Source organism: Juglans microcarpa x Juglans regia, chromosome 2S, assembly GCF_004785595.1.
Source record: "Juglans microcarpa x Juglans regia isolate MS1-56 chromosome 2S, Jm3101_v1.0, whole genome shotgun sequence".
NCBI classification, from domain to species: Eukaryota; Viridiplantae; Streptophyta; class Magnoliopsida; order Fagales; family Juglandaceae; genus Juglans; species Juglans microcarpa x Juglans regia.
The window spans coordinates 8,564,970-8,583,620 of record NC_054597.1 but is presented as its reverse complement, the minus strand read 5'-3'; the positions used below and the strand labels follow the sequence as shown (position 1 = coordinate 8,583,620).

The window sequence follows — 18,651 nt, the reverse complement described above, 5'->3', positions numbered from 1 at the left end:
TCATTTAAAATCTAATATCAACATTAGAAAATTAATGTGTACTTTTTTAATAACGAATAGATATTCAAATTATAATTAGAATTAAAATAAATAAAAAGGTTAAAATCAATATTTTAATAGAATTGTGATAGATTTGAAGAATCTGTTATTTGGTGTTGTTGAAAAGTGACTAGTTAAATTTATAAAAATGAATTCTCTAGTTAAATTTTGGCTAAACTTTGTTGAATCCACTGTTAATGCTCTAAGTAACTATACTCTTCCTAGATCACATTTTTTGTTTTTGATAAGTCTATAGTGATTGCATTTGCTCCATTGACAAAATGAAATTATTGTTTTTGGTCGGTGGTCTATTCTTCGTTTTGGCATTTTTAAGAATCTCTTTAGAGATCCTTTGCAAGAGAACGTATGTCCGTACAGTGTGGATCATAGGGCCTACCAAGGAGTACAAGGGAGAAAAGCTACGGCTTACAAAACATTTCAACCTGGTTTGACAGATTTGACAATGAATCATAATACACTGCTATTTATTTTACAAACAAATGATTAAATTCAACACAAACAACGAATGAGATGTACAAAACCAAACCCAGAACCTTAATCCTCTGAAAATTGACAACAAACAACACTGAAAGTACTAGGAAACCTTAATCCTTCTGCCCATAACGCCCATCTCAGAAAATGTAAGATCAGGATGAGAAAGAAAACATTGAAAAATAACTACACTTTAGACTATTGACCAAAACTCAAAATCTCGGGGGTGAACTATATACACTGACATGATAAATAACCAAAACAAGGGACTTTTCTTTTTGTGTATAAAATCTTTTTTTAACATGTTTGCCATGCAATTCAATTGGCAGTAGATCACTAATTACTTCTCTATTGGGTCTATCGTATTAGACCACTGGAATTCTATTTCTAAATTTCGTGAGGGACCACTTTTGCTTTCTGGTAACAGAGTGTACTCACCAGCAACTGCACCCAGCATTACCACCCGATCAATCTGGATCGTCACTTTTCCAAATGAGTTCTGCCAACAGATGATCAAGAAAGAACCGGTTAAGATGCAATTTAATTGAAAATCAAGACTAATAGGACAGAATACTGTCTCCATATTTATTCTGGGGTTTGCTTTCTCTTTTCATATACCTTCCCCATTTTGCTCTTGTTCTTGCAAGAAATATGAAGCTTTTGGCCCTTTGGAGGGCTTTCAAAGGTCCATGCAAAGCTCTCGTCCCACTCTGGACTTGGACCAGTGGAAACCACCTGATAAGTTTACATTAATGAGAAGTTGCATTGGCGATAAACTGATAAAAGCAGCCACAAATTACTAAGGGAGACAAAAAGAAAAGGGAAAGTAATTTGTGACCTAACTGTAAAAGTGACCTAATGATTAAAAGGAATCTCATGAAATACAGCTTTTCTCAGTGCAATGTTGTGAGCAATGCTACAAACTGTTCCGCACAGCCCAAGATTTTCAGTGCAAACATGAATAAAAAACAAAGGAAACCCAAAGCAATTATCTTGTTTGGCCTTTGGCCTATGTCCATGCATAGATGATAATAAAATGTACAAAGATGGAAAAAACAACACTTCAATCAGATGGCTCCCTCAATTTCACAAACCTCAATCCCCTTTTACACTCAATATAGGAATCTCACAATCTGAAATCCAAAAAAGAGAAACAGAAAACTTCATATATAAAACTTGCTCATTTCTAGGAACTCAGTAACACGACAAGTCAGTCAGTGGGTATTGAGACAGGTAGTCAGTACATAGAGTACACGGACTTCCTCTTTTTATTGACCAGGACTAGAAAAACTGAAGATAAATTAGCCTTCCCTTGAGATACCAGGTCTGAACGTGCAATTTCAGAATTTTTTGCATTATTAGCCACCAAACCAACCTATAATAGCTTTCAGTTAGGGAATTAGCTTCATTTCTACTGCATAGATGAGTAATGTATTTAAGAGAAGATTGTTCTCAGACCAAAAAATGTCGAACCTGAAAAAAAGCCTGAATTAATATAAAAATCGTATTACCTTGGTTTGCCTGGGAGGACTGTTGCCAAGTGTAAGCTTACAATATACACTTGGGTTCCCCACTGACTGTTTCATATTGTTACCACGCTTGATTATCACAACCAATGTCCCTGGCAAACACTGCAATAGAAATTCCGTCTTCTCCTGAAACCGAGGAGGGCCAGACTGGATTAGGTATTGCAGCAATGGGATTGCATCTGCTGCGGCTATTGACTGGGCTCTAGAAACTTCAGCTGGGCACGCTGACCAAGCTTGCCTAAGAAGAAAAAGTGCGTCCAAAGCAGCTTCTTGAGTTGCCTCTGACCCAGTTTTGAGGGATGTAATCAGATGGGGAATGCTAAGTGTTGCAGGCTCAGTGGCTCTCAAGCGTGGGAAGTTGCTGAAGAGAGCATTTAGAGATTTCAGATACTCCTCATTCACAGTTCCAGTGGCCCACAAATCTTTTTCAATAGCAGCTGCAAGACACAAGGCCAGGATAATCATATCAGCCAATCCATAACAAAAGGAAGGAAAGCAGAAAAAAAAAAATCTGCTTGCATGACAGCCTTCCAGTAAAGAAATGCCGCAACAACTGGTACAAGCAACTTTTTAAACCAAATTGAAGAAAGGATTGGCACATTGTAAGCTTATAGAAGGACAAATACTCGCCATATTTCCCAGAACGGGTCAAAGAGTTAACACTAATAACCAACTGGTCACACATTCTTATTCAAGTGCTAGTCAGCTTGAAAGCAACTGTTTGGAAAGTAACGAAATTTTTCTTTGCATATTCCACCACAAAAAAAGAAAAAGAAAAAACAAACGACTGCAAGCACGTGTGCATTTGTTCAGGTGCTACTCCTCTTGACTAAAACCATTAGAAAAGTGGATTATATTTTATTTTGCATATTGTATGAAAACATAATAAATGTAAATGTTTCCATAGAAAGTACCCATAACCCCAACTCCTGTTGCCCAGAAAAAAACGAAAAACAAAAAACAAAACAAAAGCACACCTAATTCTGCAACAAGAATAAAGAGAACTTACCAGTTATAGCTCTCACTGTTTCACTAGAAGCGTATTCTTGAATGGTGTGATTAGAGAAGAGAAGTTTAACAAACATTGCTGCCTGTATGGATGTATCCGGATCACTCGAACCAATAAGATCTAATACAACCTGTACTCCACCAGCCTCGGCAACTGCTCTTTTGTTTGACCGACTGTACATCACAAGGTTTTGCAATGCACATATAGCTACAACTTTCATTTCCTCTGTGGGTTGTTCTTCAAGTACATTAACAAGAGCACGGCAAGCTGAAACAGCATCGGAGCTTCGAGCAAGACTCTCATTCTGAAATAGATCACCAAGGGCCAAAGTTGCCAGTAACCTTGCTTGCTGAGCTTGGGTTTGTGGATCCAAGAGATACTGGGACAATGGTAAAATGGCAGATTTAGTAGCTTTTGTTTCTCTGATCCTCACATTGTTCAACAGTACTTCCAACAGCCTTGCAGCGGTTTCCTCACTCTGATGACACCTCAGAAGTTCCAAAAGTGCTTCTATGGCACCACTTTCAGCCATTGCTTCAGCACTGGTTGCATCATCACTTTCCAACACAAGAAGAGCATTCAATGCACCGATTACTGTGCTCTCTGACCCAGAATGAAGCAACCTGACCAACACAGCAACAGGCACTTCCAAATAAAAGTCAGAACTAAATTGCAGAATACTTGCCAAAACAGAAGAAGCAGATTCCCACAAAGCATGAGGAAGCGAAGGATCAGCTTGCAATATCACTTTAGAAAGTTCATTGACACCACCCTCTTTTGCAATCTCATTTGGCCATGTCACTGCCAGACTTACAAGAGCCTTCACAGCTCTCTGCTGCAGTATGTGTATACCGGAACCAAGAACTCGTATAAGGGGACCAATTACTTGTTGTGTCACCGAATCCTTCTGAAGTCGTTCCTCCAAGAGTAGATGGGATAGAAGCTCAGCTGCCAACTGTTGCACTGCCGAAGCTGGAGAATCAAGTAAAGGGACAAGTGGCTCTATAGCTTGGTGAGAGGTCAGCGTATACTCAGCGCGACACTGTTTATGCTCTAAAATATTGACAAGAACCTGTAATACACTGTGCTGCCCATCAGGCCCAAATTCTGGCCTGGACAGCAACAGAAAAAGGGGCTCAACGACTTTTGCAGCAGATGGTCCTTTAGCAATGCTAGCATTATTGGTCAATATTCGCAGCAGTTCAGCAAAGGCGGAACAAAGAAAATCCGGTGCATCATGGAGGATGTTGAGAACGCTTTCAATTATTCCAGCTTTCACCATTTCCATCTTACAAGCAGGCCTGTCTTTCCCTAACTTCACAAGGGCTCTGGAAATAGCCTCGTGAAGCATGTGATTCCTACCATATAGAAGGCCGACAAGAGGAATAACTGCACCATTTGCAGCAACTAGCTCTGCCAATTGCTCATCATCAACAAGTTTATCCAATGCATGGACAACTGACTGCTGAGCAGGACTGAACTCTGTCACAAGGAGAGAAACCAGAGGCTCAACACAGCGTGCTGAAGCCATCGTGGACCTGATTCTTGTATTTCCAAAAAGAACGCCACACAATTCAGCAGCATCCCCTTTCAGCTCCATTGAACAATTTGATGAAAGGATCTTGCAAAGGACATCCACAGCATTCATTTCAACATCTGCAACAGCAAGGGCTCTTGATGGATTTTCACTCAATAGTCTAACCAATGCAGCAATAGCAGCATGCTGCTCCCTCTCCAAACCCGTATTCAGAATCTCCACCAAGGGTTGAACAGCTTGTCGAGCAGTTTCTGCATTCCTAATATGATCTGCAGAAAAGAGGCTTTCCAATGCTTTTGCAGCACTATATCTTGCACCCCTACCACCTAAACGTAAAACTGCTACAAGTTGACTGACAGCACCAAATGCAGACTCGTGTCTACATATTTCAGCACTGCCGAATAGGATCCCTAACAGATCAGTAGCAGCCTCCTCAGTTGCATCTTGTGGACCAAGTGAAAGATACTTGGTCAGTGCTTCCAAAGCTCCTGATTCTACCATTACAATCTTATTTGGTGGACAGTCTTTCGCCAGCTGAGTCAGGAGCCCAAGTGCTAGAAATGGTGCTCCAGGACGATCTGGAATTGGTTTAAGCAGATCAACAAGGGCAGGTATTGCTTTCCTGGAAGTAGCACCGACCCTTATGTCATCAACCCTAAACAACCTCTCAAGAGAGACTTGTTCTGGATATGGCACCAAAGCAAACTCCTCTGAAAGCTGCAGTAGATCATATATGTCAACATCAGCACATCCAAGTAAGGAAATAAGCCCACCTGCAGCCCCAGAATTTGCGACAGATAGAAGAGTTCCTCTGCTACCATTACACACCAAACTGGCAACTGCTTGAGCAGCAAAATATCTGTTTGCTGACTCCTCTGATTTCAACAAATTTGCAAGTACTGGTATACATTTCATGGTTGCATGTGCTCGTATGATCTCTCTATTTTGAAATAAAATTGCTAAAAGTAGAGCACAAACCCAGATGCTGCTATCTTCCTTAAAATCAATCTGCATAGATTAACATGAGAGCAACCGCCATTAAATAAGAGGAAAAAACCGTGTATAAACCACACTACAAGATCTCACCATTGCATGCATGACTAAACAGATGAACAGAAAGTAACGTTCTACAGAATTGATGCCTTATCACCAATTGGATGCATCATTTTATTTTTTTGTAATAGAAGAATGACAGTTACCTGAGTGTACCGAGAAAAGCAATCTGATATTCTATCAGTGAGGACTTCGATAGCTCCAGCCTCCATAATCACAATTTTACTCTTTTCATCATGACAGGCAAGAACAGAAAGAAGCCATATGGCTAGGTTCTCATCAGATATGACCGTTGTTCCCATATTGAATTTGCCATTCTCAGGTTCTTCTTTAGCATGCCTGTAAATGCTAATGGATTCCTTGACATCATCACCCTTATTTCCCAAAAAAGAAGATTGTCCAGAACTAAGCATTGCAACAAGAGACTGAATAAGATTTGAACGCAAGTGTGACTGATTAAGATCTTCCACCACTCTTTGGTGATTTACTGTAGCAGCACAAATAAGAAGTGCAGCACCCCCAGTTTTGACATTTGGGTTAGTGGAACCGATAACCCTTCTAGCAATTGAGCATACACATCCAGAGGCACAGGCAACTGTATCACCTAAAACAGTAGGCTGATCCCGGCAAAGCCGTGACAATATTTCAATGGCTTTATCCTGCAACAACTGTGTTGAATTGGTGATAGACAAAACTATTGGGGTGATGCTTTTCGGGAATTCAGCTAAAACTTCCCATGCGGGTTTTATACGCTCACTAGCCCCCTTTGATCTGGACAGAATCGCAAGTGCATCCAGAGCCTCAGATGTGGCAACAGATCCACCAATAGCAGATTCTAGGAAAGAAACTAATGCAAGAACTGTTCCAGCACGATTCACACAGTCAGTTAAGGCAGAATCAATTTGGCGAGAATGAAGCAGACGAGCAATTGCTGCTGCTGCATATGTCTTTCCAGAAACTGATCCTTCACCCAAAACCCTAGTAGCAGGCAATATAATTTCTCCAGGAACAGCTTTTTCTGATATTTCACAATCTAAAATAAGATTTGCCAGAGCACATGTTGCCAGCTCAGCAACTTCCAGAATGGAAGAGTTAGCAAGCCCAACTAAGGGAAACAATGCATCTCTAGCAACAGCTGCGACATCCCGGTTCTCTTTGATTGAAAGAAATATTGCAGCAAGACAACGCGAGGACTCCACAAGCATGCTTTCGGATTCAGCATTAAGCAGCTTCATGGCCGACCATAGAGTCTTAACAGCTATGCTACTTTCTCGCAGGTCCTTCCTAGTTTCAAAAATTCCAGCTAGAGCTGATGCAGACTTAGCTTGAGTCTCTTCCTTAGTTGAGCTCAAGATTTTTATCATTGTCTCCATTGCATCATTGGCAGCACTACCTTCGCGCAATATATCATTGAGGGGAACCACAGAGAGCATGCTTTTCAAGGCATCCAATACATATACTTTAGATTCAGGTAGATCACTGGTCAGTAATGCAGTGAGCTGGCTGATAGTTGCAGTATCAGATTTGTGCATTAAATGATTCAAAGTCTTTGCAGCAATTTCCTTCCCATTATGGCTTCCATTCTTCAGTAGCCATAACAATGCAGGAACAGCATCAGCACTTTCAACACAAGCACGTATATCTTCACTGTGATTGCATAGGTTCCTAAGGATTGATGCTGAATCTTCCTTGGCTTTTGCAGACCCTGACTCTAGAATTTGGACAAGTGGAGGTATGCCACCAGCAGCAGTGATAGCCCACTTACTTTCATCATTTTCAGTTGATAGAAGGCAAAGTAATGCAACTGCACATTCTTGCTGTTGTTCAGAGGAAAGCCCAAGAAGAGAAATTAATAGCTGGACTCCCTCACGGCCTCGCAGGGCATGCCATAGACTGCCTTCATTGTTACAAAGTGTGAGAAGAGCTTTCATAAGCTCATCCTGCACTTCATTGGTGGCCATTGTTATCAAACCAACAAGCAAACGTTTTGCATCAGAATTTGCAAGTTTACTTGAGAGTATGACATTCCCATACAAACTGGCTAGGGCTTCTATTGTTCTCTCCTGCACTAGAAAAGGTAACTGGGGTTTGAACTGCTTAAGCAAAGTCTGCTCAATAACCACAGGATCAGATGCCCTCATAGATTCTGCTTTACTATCATAGATCATCAAAGCTGAAGCTAATGCGCCTAATGTGTCAGCAACTTGAGCAGGTGAAGTGCATGATTCAAGACTTTGACCGAGGCTTGAGATGACATATGACAAACCACCAGAAATGCTTGCTAAAGCACACATGGCATTCTCCTGCAATGCTTGGGCGTACTCACCCTGCATGAATTCTTTGGAAGGAGCTATAGTAGCATTTATCAGAGCAGGAATACCAGTGGAATTAGCTATCTCCCGCCTTGCTTCTTTACTTTGGGCTGAAAGAGATTTAAGAGCTCCCGCAGCTTCTGCTCTGACAGAAGCTTCATTGCCAGGTCCTAATAGGTTCAGAAATTGTTTTGTAGCTTCTGCAGCCAACACTATAGAACAAACAGATGCATCCTCCATCATCATACATGCAAGAAGAAAACACACATTTGCTTGAGTGCTTGACTGTCCCGTTGTCAGCAACTTCACAAGTACATCCACCCCTCCAGCTTGAACTGTTGCAGTCCAGAATCCCTCAGTGCTGCTGGCAAGGTTCTTTAATGCTCCAGTCAATAAGCTATCAACAACATTTCCAGTCTTGTGCCCTTTGGCTAGCTGCTCCCAGAGCACAGGAACAACTCCTTCAGTTGAAAAAATTTTTGATCCAACATGATCCTTGGCGCCACCTTGAGAAACAGCATAAATAGTCTTTGCAGCTGCCACCTGACCATCTACTGAGCTGGACTTGAGCAGACCAAGCAATGGTGGAATGCATCCTCCCAGCAAGACTTTTACCCGTAGCTCATTCTCCTTACAGAGTGAACCTAAAACAGTTGCAGCCTGTATCTTCACTCCAAATGACCCTGACCGGAGAAGAGAAACAAGTACCGGAACTGCCTGAGAGTGAGATCCAACCGCACTGAAAGCATTTTCACGTGTATCAATAAGTTCCAGCAACTGTCTCAATGAATACTCTTTCTCTTGTACAGATGAGGAACTCTGACGGAGCTGCTCAATGCTTTGAGCAACACTTGCTAAGGTCCCATCTGGATCCTCCATGCTGCTACGCTCTCTGCAAGAGATTTAAGAATGCAAGTTTGACTGGAATCATCATTCTATATAATATCACGAGTTAAGACTCTTCACTAACATAATTTTGTGGAAAATGAAAGTGAATCCGCAAAGGCAAGCCTTTCTACTAAAGTATAGCATCTAAGCCCAAAATTGGCTCAGTGATAGGGGGCAGAAGAGAATAATTCCACCAAAAAAGCGAACTTCAAGAATAAAATAAATGTTTACTTGGCTACTACAGATAGTAAAAACTAGCACTTAAACTGACCTTGAACCCATCTTTGTAACAGAATGTGGAGTAGGAGGTTCTGAATCTTGAAATTTGGCATCGCCATTTCTTCCCTGCAATCATAAAATGAAAGTGAAGAACAATAGTAGACATATCTCATGGCATTCAACTGACGGTAACAGCAGAAAACTATCCAAAATTAATGAAAACGATGGCAGGACTTTGAGGTAATAGTATCAGAGACTTCGACACAATACATAGGGCAGGTTTAATCATGAATGTTCAAGGGGTCCAATGAACATAAGAAACCATTGAAAAATTGAGCTACAATGAAAACAGATCAAGCATAACAAGTTAAAGGGTTCACATGTTAAGCTTATAAAATAAAATGAAAAAAATGCAGGTTTGATCATGCCGTTATTATATTAACGAAACAAATCCCATTTTAAGTAGCAAACAGGGAAAAAAAAATCCCGCATTCTAGAAAACAGTTGCAATTTTGTTCCCAGTCTTTTAAGATTTTGTTAATCACCAAAAATAAACTTTTGGACCCCGAAACTTTAACCAAGACCATCATAGATGGGACATATTGGTCAGAATCTCCCAAAAAAATTAAAATGGTGCAGTGGGCTGCCAACGGGAACTCACACATTCGATTCACACGTATCTTCTACAAAACCCACATATTTGGTTTCAAAACGCGCATATAGCAAGCATGCAAGAAATGAAAATGAATTAATAAAATATAGTTTTTTTTTTATTATTATTATAAAAAGAATCGAAGAAGTACCAGATCGTTAGCGGCAAGGCTGCCGCCATTGCTGGCAGCAAGCCTCCAAGCTAGCGCAGCCGCCAGCTTTGGTTACTCCAAGATTCTCAAGCAAATCAATCCAGAAACCTCACCTTCTCCAGATCTAACCCTGAGACCCAGTCAGAATATAAAAAAGATTCCTGCCCAAACAACCAAAGAAGACCCCACATGTAAAATTCTAACACCAATCAAGAAAAACACAGATCAGATTATAATAAAAACCGGAAATCCAAAAATCCCAATGCCAATGTGATTTAAACCATCAGAACATCATAACATATGCAAGCCAAGCCATCTACAGCTTTCCAAGCTCACAAAATAGAGAGATTGTCAAAATTACTGAATTGCAAAGCTCAATCATACTAGACTACTACAGTACAGATCAATTACTCCACCTCGGTGGCATTTTCTTTTATCCTCTGCTCTGCTATACAATTAAGGAGCTATTGTTATAAACTGAAAGCAGACCGCAAAAAACTTGAGTTTAGCATTCATTGGGTTTCCCCCAGTTTTCTCAGCAAGCATACAGAGTATAAGAGGAATGGAATGGAGGTAAATTATGAGCCTTGATCAGATTTAACTGAATTCGGAGAAGCATGGAGCAGATCGAGTATTAGAGAATCGAAGTCCGAGACCTTTTTGTTGCTCAGTAAATGAAGAATCAAGAAAGGGAGAAAGTGCATGAATCCGGTGCCGGATTTTCTCGTAATCCAACAGAAAGACCTCGGATTTCGCACAATTTAGGATATTGACCAATGCATACGGCTAAATATCACAGAGAGCCAGAGAGACAGCGAGGCAGACCTTCAGAGAGCAGTGGAAGCTGTTTGATGCATCTACGGTTTTGGTAGAAGGGAAGGGGAGAGTGAGAGTGAGAGAGAGTGATTAGCTTGTGTGCCTTTTCTCTTTCTTGGTTTATTATAAGAAACTCAGAGAGAGAGAGAGAGAGAGAGAGGGAGGGGATGGGGGGGTTAGCTTCTGGTGATATCACAGCGTCACCAATCACCATTAGAGGACCACCGACAAATATGAAGCAAACCCAGAGCTTGACGGCTTCCTTGGCTTCCGCTTCACTGGCTTTTGGATAAACGGTTAGTTTTCCTCTCCTTTTTTTTTTTTTTTTTTTTTTTTTAAGGAAGGCTGAAAGGGTCCTTTCAATTGTGAGGTCTCTGTCTTTTTTTTTTATTTAATTGTTTTTTAGTATTTAAAAAAAAAAAAACTTCCTAAGATTAGAAACAAATGGTGATTTTTTATTTTTATTATATTTTATATTTTGGATATCATTCATCTCTTTTTATAATATAAACAAGTTAGAATTGGTTATATGATATACATATATATATATATTAATCATGAAATTGGTCTAAATAAGATTCCTAAACTATGTAATCTTCTTTTTATACTGATTTAAAATATTTTATCGTTGGTGTTCTAAAGGCCAAATGCCACTTTCACAACAAAAAATCTGGGTGATAAATAAAAGTATGGTATTCAAATTCTCAAAAAAGTTAGGTGATATTTAAAAATCATGCATTTAATCTTACAAGGACCTTATGATCTCGGAATGTTTTTCTTTTATTTTTTTTTTTTTCAAATCTTTTTAGAAGTGAACAAAAACTCTAAATATGGCACGTGTTAAGGGTTAAATCCAAGTCCTCTTCCTTAATAAATAGAGAAATATATTATCCTTTTTAGCATTTAGCAGTGGTTTTAGGCTGCATTTAGATTTTGAGCTGAGTTTAGTTAAGTTGAGATTTTTATGAATAATAGTGAGTTGAGTAATGAAGGAAGTTATATAGAGGGCCTATCTAAACTGAGTTTAAAGTGTTTTTGGATGTTAAGATAAATTTAATACTTTTTATGAAAAATTAAAAAAAGTTATGGATCTCATGTATAAATATGTTTTTAATTGAAAAAAAATTGTGAGTCACACGTATAAAAAAGTTTTGAGTTAGTATGAGTTTCGTAATTGAGTGTTTAGATGTTAGACTCAATTTAAAATTAGACTGAACTCAACTGAATTTAGAAACCAAACGCAGCCGACTTTAGTATTTGTATCGGACAAGAACTCAAAATGATTTTTTTTAACAAATAGTATAGTTCATGATATTTTATCTTCGTTTAAAAGAAAAATATATTACATGATGGATTGTTAATATAACATAACATTAATAAACACTCCCAACTCCCAAGCATGGCAAGATATTATTCAACAGGCAAATCATCAATGGCCAAGCCACCAAAGAATTTACCTCAAATTGAACATATACATAGCAATCAAATGCTCCATAGCTTTATGCAGAGTCATATTTGGCTATTCAACAAGAAATTTAATGGTACTCATAAAAGAAAAATGCTCATATTTAATAGGAGTAAAGCACAAGTAAGGAATCAAACTCAAGTCTCTTGTCGAAAGGCCCTAAACATCTTTTTCGTCCTAATTCTTCCTTTGTTTCCTTAAAGGAAATGGCATATACTATATTTATTTTATTTTTATTCCACTAAAACACAATATTTCTATTAATTTTTAAAGAAAAATTATATTCATCAACTATTATTCACTATTTCACCCTACACCTTATGAAAAATACTCTCAAATCTTATAATGAAAAAAAATTATAAGTGTGAGGTATGAAAGTGAATAGTAACTGATGCATAAAATTTCTCTTTTTTAAATATGTTATTTTTTAAAAAAAAATAATCTAATAGTTCATGCATAATAAGATGGGCATACAATTCATGCATTTATTAACCAATAATAATTTCTTTTTTCAAAAGAAAAAAAAAATCCCAATTCAAAAACAAAGGAGGAGGGTAGGGCTGAGCTCATTTGTTTTTATAATTATTCTCATATCATATAATTTAATCATTATAATTTTTTTAAATTCTTATATAAAATAAATTAAATAATTTAAATTTTTTAAATTTTAAAACACATTTTTATTTCAATTTATCTCATCCGCATATCATTTCTTAGAAGCCAAGTCGAGCGAAGCCAACTAAAATTTTATCCGCCCACTTTGCATCTCTCTCTCTCTCTCTCTTAGTTGGCTGAGAATATATGTCCATTTTTTTAATGGATAAAAGACAATCATTGGTTAGACAGTAAGACACCTAATAACAATAATTACATAATTGATTAATCTTCTAAAATCAGTATTTTTTAGAAAATTCGTTGATTAAATAATAAAGATCAGTCTTATAAAAAATTAATTAATTAAGATTAATAAAACAAAAGCTATAGAATAAAACTGTGTAAATATGAAGATTGAGCTTGTTTTCAAAGCCATATGATGTAATATTTATTTATTTTTTTGTAATTTGTCCTATATTTTTACAAGTTCTCGATGTGGGACTTGAGAGATTGAGTGGAACAATTTACCTCCCTCGATCTGATCTCTCTCTCTCGGTGGGGTAGGGCCAATGCATATTCCTTCCTTAAAAAAAGGAAATAAAGAACAAATAATTCGTGGAAATGGCTGTCTCAACACATATGATTGAGACATGCAAGTGAAGTCGTACCAAAAACATGACATGATTTTTTTTTCCAGCAAAAATAATGGTTGGTGTCATAAATCTTCAACATTGGATGTTCTCAAAACCCAATTGAATGTTTGGCTGATGTTTGGTCTCCATCAATGGACAGGTGTAAGGATGAACATGAGATGGCCCCTTCTGATCAGGGACAGAATTTGGTTTGCTGGATTTGTCCACCCCTATGATGGATATGCCAATCCAATCTTTTCCTTCTCAAAAAACACACCATACTTGGAAAACCTTTTTAGCTTGAGACTACTACAAATAGCACAACCCCTCTCTTTTAAGAACAAGATCACTTAATTCTTTGAAACTCAATGCCATCCTTGGGCTCCTTTTAATCATTGTTCTTTCATTATTATTTTACCGCGCGATATTAAATGATTGATAAATAAGTGAAATATATCGAATAATTGTTTCAATAATCATAAAATTAACATATACAAGCCTCGTTTATTGTTACAAAACTCAATCATAAACACAGTTAGATAAAACTTAGAACCTGTTTTATGTGGATTTACAGTGGTGTTGCAACCAAATCAGCCAAAAAAAGTCCTAATTGTAAGATGTCTTAAACATCCAAGGGAAGTTTAAATTGATGAACACCTCACTTGTTTAATGAACTCCTACTTGTAAGATGTCAGATGGAAAAGACTTGAATTATTATATTTTTCTTATATTTCAAGTACTTTGAATACTGTTGTAATCTTATAGTAGGTGAGGTGATGATAAACTTGAAAGAGAATGCACCCCAACAACTGAAACATCACATCCCTAGTGCCAGAAGCACCCCACCTTCAATGCTAGCTTTCTTTTATTTGGCAGAAACATGAGATTACAATGTCAAGATCTACCCAACATAACTTGCATATAAAAATGTTAGCACTTTATCATATCAAGATATTCCCAATATTTCATCAAAAATTTCACAAAACTTTTCAAAGTTTTACACAAACACCAAAACTATCAATGCCGAAACCTTTTCATCAATAACACTAACTTTAATCCATAAAAAAATCCAAGAAAAATTAATCAATGCTAACCCAAGTAATCTAGTCTCAATATTAGATAAAATACAAGAGCATTGAGCCATAGAAAATAACTTACAAAGCTTGGAATGAAAAAACAAAAATTGCCAATCTCTCTCTCTCTCTCTCTCTCTCTCTCTCTCTCTCTCTCTCTCTCTCTCTCTCTCTCTCTCTCTCTCTCTCTCTCTCTCTCTCTCTCTCTCTCTCTCTCTCTCGGTAAACCATGAAAATTGGCTAAGTATGGGAAGCAATGTAAGGGATGTGGGGTATAGATAAAGGCTGACTTAAGTGAGTAAATGAATGACTAAGTGAAGTAAGTTTGAATTGTGAATAAGAGGAGGAAAACAAGTTAGGAGTGTGATTATGAACTTTTAGAATATTTGGAGCTGATTTGAAAAGCACTAGACCAAGAACATCAAGAATTGGTCCTTTTTTTTACCTAAATTTAGAGTTTTGGCATTTTGTTAATGTAGTGAGTTTAATATTTTTATGGAACGAGCATGCTAATGTTTTAGTATGAATTTAGAACTAAAGATGTGATTTTTAAATGTTGCAAAAATCAGTTAGTTTCAGCATGTTAGTATGTTAGAAGGACAAATTGCAACAAAAATCATGGTTTTTTCCCTAGAATGGCTTGACCAAGGAGTGTTTCTCCTAATTGTGCATTGCTTTAAATTTTGTTGATTTGATATTTAGATTTAGGATAAAACTTATATGAGTAATGTAAATTTTGATAGGATTTAGACTTCGTATGCAAAATCTTTATTTTATGGATAAATTTGTAATTTTTCACAAGTAGAGAAATAACTTTGCAATTTTTTCGATAGGCGAGTAATTCTTATATTTCTAAGTATGTAATGAGATATTCTAACCTTAGAAAATATTTCATTTCAATTCACATTTTTGTCACACTAAGTTTCACGTTACACTCATTCATTGTTAGTTAGCTTCTAATTTACTCTGGGGATATTTATGTATGTGCGGTGATAAGACTGTCATTTCTATATTCATCTCATTGTGCCTACTGTGATTTATATATTATACTATGCCATGTCATCAGTTACTTGTTACACATTTAACTGTTACACTTTTATCTATTACATAAATGTTATGTCACTATTACATGCCACAAATGTCATGTCATTTGTTACACATTTATTTGTTACATAATGTCATTGTTACATGTCTATTTGTTACATGTCATAAATGTCATGTCATCATATTTTTTACACATTTATCCATCACATGTCACCAATGCCATGTCATTATGTTTGTTACATGTGTATTTATTACATGCAATGAATGTCATGTCATTGGTCACATAGTTATTTGTTACACGCCAAGGATACATGTCATAAGTCACACGAGTCCATCAATAAATATTTTCTTAGTCAGTCATCCATGAAATACTCGTGACTTAATCACTATGATTGTCCGAGTATTTCCATTGATAATTTATACAAGGTACTTTTGGCATAATCCTTCTAATTATTAGAGTACCTCTATTAAAATGTTCATGATGTACTCATTCTAATTGTTAGAGTATTTCATTAAAACTATTACAAGATACTCCTGGCATGATCATTCTGATTGTTAGGGTATATCTCCATTAAAATATTTATGGCGTAATCATTCTGATTGTCTAAGTATTTCTGACGGAATACATTGGACGGAGTCATTCTGATTGTTCAAATATTTATGAAGAAACAACTGGCAAAATCATTATGTTTGTCAGGATCATGCAATCATGTATATTTTTTATTAACAAAATTCAGTTCATGTCAACTTCACGTTCATGCCAATTTCAATTAATGTCAAAGTTCAGTTCAGTCAAATCATGTTAGTCTTGTTATTTTTTTTTTTTTTAAGTCAAGCACATGTCATGATATTTGCATATTCACGTTCATATCACGATGCACCCATGCCATTTTACTGTCATGCATGCATATATATATATATATATAGTTGGTAGTTTGGTAGTTTACTTGTTGATATTTGTAAATAAATCTCACTTAGTAGTCCCAACTACCATTCCTCCTGAAATGGTAGACGATGTGTTAAGATTTAGAGAACCCTCTCTTGAAAGACTAGACAAGGTTAAGTAGCCCTTAGCGAGAGGATGAGGAAATGATAACTGCGGTTATCCACTTTCTGGAAGCCATTTTGGAGATTATATCTGAGCTACGTGAGCAGCTCAACAATTTAGCATCGTAGATTTTATTTCGTAGACTGTATTTATGGAGTTCTGTCTCGAGTACTTATGTTGTTACAGACCTGTTGGACAAGTGCTGTAACCATTTTGGATATCAGTCACGATGTGAATTTATGAACATGGTAATGTTTTGGGATATAGTGCTATCTAGTATATTGTATTATTTAAAGAAAAAAAATTATCTACTACAAAGATTACATATTGTTATATGCATGCTAGGTATATTGTATCTTTAGCTGTCATTAATAGGATATATAACCTTGTGTTACATGTCTCAACGCTTCAAATTCCGTCAAATTCCAATTGGAACTTGAGGGCATCACATTGGTTATTTACGATTATTATTCTAAGTTTGAATATGAAGAAAGGTGAAGTATGATGTATTTAAAGAGTTTACTTCTCCAATGTTATACTTGATTAATTAGATTATGTTTTCTTGGTGGATAATAAATGAGCACGTATGTTTGAAGTTATATGAAAAGATTAGGATTTTAGTTTATTTTGGTACAATTTCATAACACTTTGAAAGAAAAGTTCTGCTATAATTATTGCATATTGTTAGATATATGTTAGGTGCATTGTATCTTATTAGTCATGAACGGAAGTATGTAACTCTATATTGTATATCTCGACGTTTTGATCTCCTTTAAAATGTTTGTTGGCCTGTGGGTGACCTAAAGATGAATACTTAAATTTGATTCTTAACTGTGCGCACCAGTTGCGATGGTGATCAGAGTCGAATTTATGTCTATTGTCTAAAATTATACTTCGAGGGATGCCAAATTGACACATGTTGGCTTTCCATAGGAGCTTGGTGATGTTGCTCGTTGTTATTGTGGTCAATGCTTCTACTTCTATCAACTTGGTAAAATAATTCACGGCAACAACCATGAACCTTATATCTCTTTTGCTTGGGAGCAGGGGGCTGACTATGTCGACTCTCCATTTTGCAAAAGGCCAAAGTGACATAATCAACGTCAATTCCTCTAGCTAGCAATGAGATATGGGTGCGAATATCTAACAATTTGTGTGAAGACGAACTCGGATCAATCAAAGATATATAGGCTGGATTCACTTGTGGAACAACTATAAAACTTGACATTGAGGTATTTTCCCTTCTGCTGTGAATGTTTTATGAGCTCTAATAATATTTGCAGAGAATATTGTCCTACAGTGAATGCACGTACTATATCTTTCTTAAAATAAGGAAAAGATTAGAAGAAAGAGATTTTGTCTATGCACCTTGGTAATCATCTAATTTCGTGGTCCATGTCTTGGAGTTTGTCTTAGGTTTCATGGAGATATGTCTCATTTGGTGGGCTTCGGATGATGCTGAAAGGGGATCCGTCCCTTTCTGCTCATTTTGAGAGGTTCTTTCTCCTCGTGAGGAAGTTGAAATGGAAAAATAAAAAAAGAGAACCGTTTATTGTAAAATCTTGGTTTTGACCTCCAAACTTCCTGTTGGGCATGGGTTAACTGGTGTTCTATCTGGTGCTAAGAGTTCATAACAGTCACACCAAAGCTATGGTGAAGTTTTGTTTGGTTGAAATGGTATATGTCTATCACTAATGTTGCAAACCATTTTTTAGCATGTTCAATGGTTTTATACATTTGCCTTGAACTCCGTCGGCAACTCATTAATTGTTGAATATATTATAAAGAAAAAAAAAATTATATTTACAAATCGATAAAAAAAAAATAAAAATGCATCGAACACATCATTGATATTAAGATTTTATTTATAAAAAAAAAAATTTTAATTTTAACTTTTAGAAATCAAATCCTAGTAGATCACAATCTCTACACGGACTTGCATGCATAACAACTATATTAAAAAAAAAAAAAATTTTAATTTTAACTTTTAGAAATCAAATCCTATTAGATCACAATCTCTACACGGACTTGCATGCATAACAACTATATAAAAAAAAATAGTTTTACAATAATAATTTATATACAATAGTTGAAAATA

General features: G+C 36.6%; 1 protein-coding gene across 2 annotated transcripts; it reads right to left on the bottom strand.

Moving 5' to 3' along the window:
* Positions 1-505: 505 nt before the first annotated feature.
* On the bottom strand, positions 506-10,977 carry LOC121253186 (protein CELLULOSE SYNTHASE INTERACTIVE 1-like). Of its 2 annotated transcripts, none has more exons than XM_041153133.1 (8): positions 10,707-10,977; positions 9,882-10,042; positions 9,131-9,204; positions 5,806-8,863; positions 3,070-5,614; positions 2,043-2,497; positions 1,150-1,266; positions 506-1,030 (listed from the first exon to the last, which is right to left on the bottom strand). In XM_041153133.1, exons 3-8 carry the CDS (start codon positions 9,139-9,141, stop codon positions 872-874), a joined length of 6,345 nt encoding a protein of 2,114 aa, XP_041009067.1. In that variant the 5' UTR covers positions 9,142-9,204; positions 9,882-10,042; positions 10,707-10,977; the 3' UTR covers positions 506-871. The 2 variants fall into 2 exon arrangements, with proteins under 2 accessions (XP_041009067.1, XP_041009068.1); XM_041153134.1 differs by lacking the exon at positions 10,707-10,977 and adding an exon at positions 10,538-10,687.
* Between the last annotated feature and the right edge of the window lie 7,674 nt (positions 10,978-18,651).